General features: G+C 51.5%; 1 protein-coding gene across 1 annotated transcript in view; it reads right to left on the bottom strand.

Annotated features, from left to right (window-relative positions):
• Positions 1-43: 43 nt before the first annotated feature.
• LOC104126275 (vitamin D3 hydroxylase-associated protein-like) overlaps positions 44-6109 on the bottom strand; it is a 10709-nt gene continuing 4643 nt past the window's right edge. Inside the window, exons 6-15 of the mRNA XM_009638829.2 lie at positions 5775-5815; positions 5423-5547; positions 4341-4466; positions 3416-3513; positions 3141-3240; positions 2264-2307; positions 1750-1789; positions 1148-1256; positions 648-793; positions 44-127 (exon numbers count right to left, since the gene is read on the bottom strand). Coding sequence (XP_009637124.2) covers positions 44-127; positions 648-793; positions 1148-1256; positions 1750-1789; positions 2264-2307; positions 3141-3240; positions 3416-3513; positions 4341-4466; positions 5423-5547; positions 5775-5815 — 913 coding nt within the window. The remainder of the gene's footprint in view (positions 128-647; positions 794-1147; positions 1257-1749; positions 1790-2263; positions 2308-3140; positions 3241-3415; positions 3514-4340; positions 4467-5422; positions 5548-5774; positions 5816-6109) is intronic.

The following is a 6109-nucleotide window of genomic DNA, read 5'->3' as shown; positions in this document are numbered from 1 at the left end:
GGCCCCTGCCACAGCCTGCAGTGGGGGCACAAGCAGTGAGGGGTTACCTGCGGGGCTCAGACCTCCAGCAGCTTTTGGTGGAGGCACGTGGCTCGTCCCGCAGAGCGGGGAGGCTGGAGGCTGAGTCCTGCCATTCAAGCAGCGTTAGCGTGCTGGGGGAGAGGGAAGGCTCTTGCTGTTCTCCTGACAGAAATGGTTGCCAGATCTTGGGCAGCATGTTTCAGACACCCACCCCCCAGCCACCTCTTGCAGCCAGATCCCTTTTCCTTCAGCACCCTCGTTCCTGATCCATGCTGCGCTGACAGCCTGGGCCGGGGAAGGCATCATGGAGCAGGAGGTCAGTGCAGTGCAGTGCAGTGGGCTGTGGCTGTCACAGGGACCTACTCAAAGAAGCCTGGCGGCATGGCTCCTTTCTGGTCTCCACCTATAATCCAGCCTGGGTGTGCTCCCTCAGTTCCCCCAGAGCTTAGTGACTTATGTTTTTGGGGCTTGGGAGAGAAAGGATTTGCAAGGGCTATATAAAGAAGAGGTGAATTTTTTTGCACTGTGCCCATATTGACGGAGACGTTTAGGAGGCCCTGATTTCAGCAAAACTATTACTTGAGCAGCCATCAGCAGTCTGCTCCATCACTTTCCATGCTGCATACCTGTTTCAGCGTCCGGTCCCAGGGGTCATCACAGCATCCTCGGTAAAGCTTTAGCTCTTCCTCATCAGCTTCTGTCACCGTGCTGACAGGTACAACCCCAGCGGGGAAGTTCAAGACATTGTACAGCATTGTGGAGGAGATGGCAGCTGAAAGAAGCAGAGAGAACGCAGGTAGTCACAGCCTCCTGTCTTCCTTCAAACTTACACATTATGTGTCCACTGAAGCCCCTGAGAACCAGCTGCTGCTGGGAGGAGAGATTGCACAGGGCTGGTCCTCTGCAGGGCCAAGTTCTACTGCAAGAAACAGCTGCCATCAGATCACTTCATCCATGTGTCTGGCTCCATCTGCTCAGATGGCTTTATGGTAGGGGTTTTTTTTGGGTAGTTACTGCCCATAAAAATGCTTAGGTGGGCGGTGAAGCTCTACGATAGTGGATATTTCTGTCCAGTCTCAACCGCTGCAGTCCTCTGCCCTCCCAGGAAGGTCCCAGACTCACTTACTGAGGAGTTTCCCGGGGTATCCCGTGGTGAAGGCAGGCCCCAGGACAGGGCACAGCACAACGTCCAGCTGGAGTTCCCTCCACTGGGCGATGAACTCGGTGCGGTACACCTTAGGGAGGAGAGGGGAGATGACATGGAGGCCATGTCCATGCCTGGAGCGTCTCAGCTTCTCCAGGGTATGCACCAGGCTCTGGCACAGCCATGGAGGCAGCAGCAGGCAGCTGTGCTCGAGGGAAGAGGCAGGGGAGCATGTAAGTGACTGCCTCCACAGCACATGGCCAGACTGTGGCCAGGAATTGGAAAGGTCCCCTTTTAGCTGACCCCACTCCCAGGGCAGCCTTCATTGCGCTGGGGCTGTCGAATGTGGGCATTTGGGCATGAGCACTGTGGGCTTCTGATAAAAGTCCTGGCTGGGTTGACCCAAAATCCCACCTACCCCATGCCTATCTCTGTTTTGTGCCTTTCCCTCTGTCTTGTCTCCTCCCCAGCACCGTCCCCCCCCTGCACAAACCCTTTCCGAAATGATGACCCTCAGACCTGGCGCTTGCCATGAAGCCTCAACTTGTAGGATGGTCCCAGAGGGAAAAGTCCTCAGAACATACCTCTATTTCATGGTGATGATTCCACATCTCCTTCACTGACCTGCAAGTGGAAATCATAGGAACGTTTTTGAAGCTTTAAGAGGAGGAGGAATTGCTTAAATAATCCTCCAGGTTGATAAGCCTCCATGATTTTAGCAATCACTTAAAACAATACACCTTTCACAATTGGTCTGGCATGTCCTTTGGCATTTGGCCAAGCAATTAGGCAACAAATGCCTGGAAGTGGTAGAGAGAAGGTGTCTCTATGAGCTGGGATTTAATGCTCGTCTCCACCACAGGCTTCCTGTGTGACTGTATCCACCCGAGTCCCTCGATCCTTTCAGGATAACACTAGGGGCAGTGCAGCAATGGGGAGATGTGTCCTAAAGGCTGAAGCCGTGTCCAGGATGGAGGGACAAGCCTTGCAGAGAGCAGGTCAGAGCCTGTCGTGAATCCAGTCCCACCCAGCACGGACACTTAGAGGAGAAGGTACTGTTCATTTTCATGGACATCCCTGGGGATGATGCCATCTTACCCCATTCCATCCAAGGCACTCAGATAGTCAGCCAGGCGGGGAAACTGGAAAGGCAAGAGGTTGCTGTTAGGGACATGGGGGTGCAATAACGTGTGCCACCCAGGGAAACCCCTGGTCCCACCCTGCTGCCACCCCTGGGGATGCTGCACTGAGAGTGAATGACGATGATTAAAAATGCTCCCCATGGTTCTGATTTTACTTTGCTTCCAACTTCTGGTTGTTGGTTTCCAACTTGTTTCTCACGGCCCAGTATTTCCTGCTCATAGAGGAATGCACTGACTTGAACCAAGTCACCTTTCATTATTTTTGATAAACATTTTTTTAGCTTGTATCTCACAGAAACAAGACCTCTCCAAGCACTTTGATTGCCTCCCACTCACTGCTACCTTTTTGATCCTGTCAGCTGAGAGAAACCCAACTGGGCAGAGAGGCAGAGAAAATAGAGGATGGAGGAGAGAAGCCCTACAAGTGGTCTGCACCTGGTGAAAGGGCTACAGTGAGGACCAGCCCTTATTAATCACCAGGAGTCCCCATGAAGCTGTGATCTTTGGGAGGCCTCCAACACAGGGATAGAGCTTCAAACTTAAGTCTGCCTGGCACAGTAATCCCAGTGCATGAATCTGTAGGAAAGTGGGCACCAGTAGGTCAACCGTTTGCAGAACCACTTGCCGCGGGCTCTGCATTAATCTTCCACAGCTCTTGGCTGGTCCTTCTCTCATTTCCCTTTGCACTGGATAAATCCCAGCAGGGGTCTAGAAAAGGCTTTTCAAAGTGATAGCACGTGCCTTGGCCTGAAATCCCAGCGTTTCTAGTTAAAGGTGTCTCTCAAAACCTTGCTGACCACCACTCTGCTTTGAGCCTGAGGCCAGGGACTCACCAGAGGTTTAAGAATCAGAGCCAGCAGCTTCTTCCCCAGCCTCGGGATCTTGCAGCAATTCACCTGTGATTTCAAGTTTGGATCTACAATATCTCCTGTGCTAAGAGATGACAAGAGGAGGGGGTCATGCCAGAGAAGCTGTTTGCCCTTTCTCAGAAACCCGAGTATCTCCTGTTTGGGGTGGGAGGGATGGGCTCGTTTTGCCTGTGCGCTGTGCTTGTGGTGGTGGGAATGGAGGTGTTTTACAGCACTGCTGCCAGAAGGCGCCTACTTACAACACGTCCAACCAAGCACGGCCTCCATCAGCAAAAAACGTCTTCAGAAACAGTTCAGTCATGACGTAGTGGATCCGAGGTGGAGAAAAGGGCACCAGCTGCACCAAAACACAAGATTATGTGGCAGCCTGGGGATGCAAATAATTTCCAAGGCCTGACTGTGGATATACTTCAAAGGCAGAGCAGCACCGCCCTGGGCTCCACATAGCAACGGAGGCCCCAGTTCAATCCTTTACCAGCCCAGGCATCTCCCCGTGGGATTATTCCTCCCTGATGGCCATTTGGCTCAGCTCTGAGATTTCTCCAGAGCTGTTTCCTCCTCCATCCTGCTCCAGTCACTGAGCCAGAAAGTGCACCAGTTTCTCACCTCTCCCAGCGGAATTGATGCCTGCTTAGACATGGACTCACTTTGCTATGAAGAGCACCACTAGCTTGTTTCCATAGGGAGAGAAAGGTGTTTCCCATCCCATGTCCCACAGTCCTTTTCCCTCAATGGTCCAGGAAGGACAGAAGTCTCCATGCACATTAGGGAGGAAGGGGAAAAACACCTCTCAGAGCCCTGCTGGGGAACAACATGCCAGGGCAACCTTCCAGAGTCAAATGCAGTACTGTATGGATGCTGCTGTTTTGCGTGGACCGCAGCCACCAGATCAGAGATGGGTTCGTTGCGCCCCTGGCCCCTTGAAGGTACAAGCTTGCTAATTGCTAGCAGTGTTTCCCCATGAGATGTACTGCTACCCTGGGTAGGCGTGTGTGTCTGCATCGTGTTACATGGCTGTAGTGACTTAATCCCGTACCTCTGGTAGGTCATTTGTCCCACAAGTGGGGTTGGGGGCTGTCTCTGGTCTCTGAAGGGGCGATTTCAGCAGTGAGGAGCAAAGCTGGGGACAGCATGGGGAGAAGAGCGCGGGGTGGTCATGCTCACCTGGTGCCCAGCTGCCTGCAGAGCCCCCCTGGTTTCCCACACTGCCCGCCGCACACAAGGGGGCAGTGGGAAGTATCCGTCTGTGTCGTAGTACCCAACCCGCAGGGGAGACGAGCTGGAGTACACCTGGAGCAAAGAGCCACCAGTTAAGCATTTCCAACCCTAGGACAGCCCCCATGCTGAAGCCTGCTACAGAAGGGGATAAAAGCTTCAGACCATTGCTACAAAGGATAGAGGTGGAAAAACCTCCTGAAATTCATCTGCTGCAGAGGAAAAGCAAATGTCCTCAGTCAAGAGATTTGCTGCAGGAGTTTCCAGCCCTGTCTTATCTTCCCCTAAAAATCTTCCCCTAAAAATCCCCTAAAAAGGAGCTTTTGCCTCCTGGTGTTGCCTTCCTCCCCGCTCTTTTCTGGTGTCTCTCAATCTGATAAAACACACGCCAACTGAGAAGGCAGAAAGGACAACTACTTAGAATCATAGAATCGTTTAGGTTGGAAAAGACCTTTAAGATCATCAGGTCCAACCGTTAACCTAACCCTGCCATCCCACCACTACACCATGTCCCTGAGCTCCTTGTCTACCCGTCTTTTGAATACCCCCAGGGATGGGGACTCGACCACTTCCCTGGGTGGCCCGTTCCAAAGCTTGGCAACCCTTTCAGGGAAGAAGTTTTTCCTGATGACCAATCTAAACCTCCTTTGGCACAACTTGAGGCCATTTCCTCTTGTCCTATTGCTTGTGACTTGGCAGAAGAGACCAACCCCCCTGTCTCCCCCCTTCTTTCAGGCAGTTGGAGAGGGCGATAAGGTCTCCCCTCAGCCTCCTTTTCTCCAGGCTGAACACCCCCAGTTCCCTCAGCCGCTCCTCATCAGCCTTGTGCTCCAGACCTTCACCAGCTTTGTTGCCCTTCTTTGGAAGCTTATTAACCTATTGTTTTCTAATAATTATGAATTACACTCTCAAAGAGAGCTAACAAGTTATTGGAAACCAGCACTGTAGAGATAACTGGACCCTTAAAGAATGCATACATTGAGTGTGCAGCACCCTCAGAAGAACTGGGGCTTGCTGACTTAAGGACTCACCTCCTCATCAAAGGGGATGGGGGGCACAGTGGGGTCTAGCTGGAACATCTCTTGGCAGAGCAGTGCCTTCATGCACAGGGCCAGGCTGTCCACATCTCTTGCCATCGGCCCCAGCGCGCAAGGAACTGGAGTGGGACGAGAGCAAACGTCCACGTTAAGCAAATGGGTGCGCCAAACACTGGTCCACCCCTCTGCATGGCCACGTTGGCTGCAAGGGATGATCAGGCAATGAGCTGGGATGTTTCAGATGGACTCCAGAGAGATCTTGGTTGTCTCAGGCTTTCCTCAGGCCTAGAGGAGGATACAGGACTCTTCACAGCATATAGAGAAAAGCAATTAAAAATTCATATACCTGCCAGGATCCCACTGATTGGGCCACTTGCTCCAGAAATGCTGTGGGAAAAGAAAAAGAAATATATTGTCCTTTCAGTAATGGTGATATATTCCCAATACGTTTGAGTAGCAAAGGGGGGTCTTCAGTTCAAGACCCAAACCAGGAGGAAATGAATAAAAGTGTTTGATTTAAGTCATGTGAAACAGAAAATTTTTATCGAAATGAAAAAAGCAAACCTAAACCCCAACAAATCTTAGTTTTAGTTTAATCAAAAATGTTCCATTTTGGCATTATTTGACCATTTTATCCCCCTTTTCCTTTTAATGCCAAGCCAGATTTACAATGAAAATACA

Source organism: Egretta garzetta, unplaced genomic scaffold, assembly GCF_000687185.1.
Source record: "Egretta garzetta isolate BGI_Z169 unplaced genomic scaffold, ASM68718v1 scaffold145, whole genome shotgun sequence".
NCBI classification, from domain to species: domain Eukaryota; kingdom Metazoa; phylum Chordata; class Aves; order Pelecaniformes; family Ardeidae; genus Egretta; species Egretta garzetta.
The sequence above is the reverse complement of the archived record's forward strand: the minus strand, read 5'-3'. Positions and strand labels throughout refer to the sequence as shown.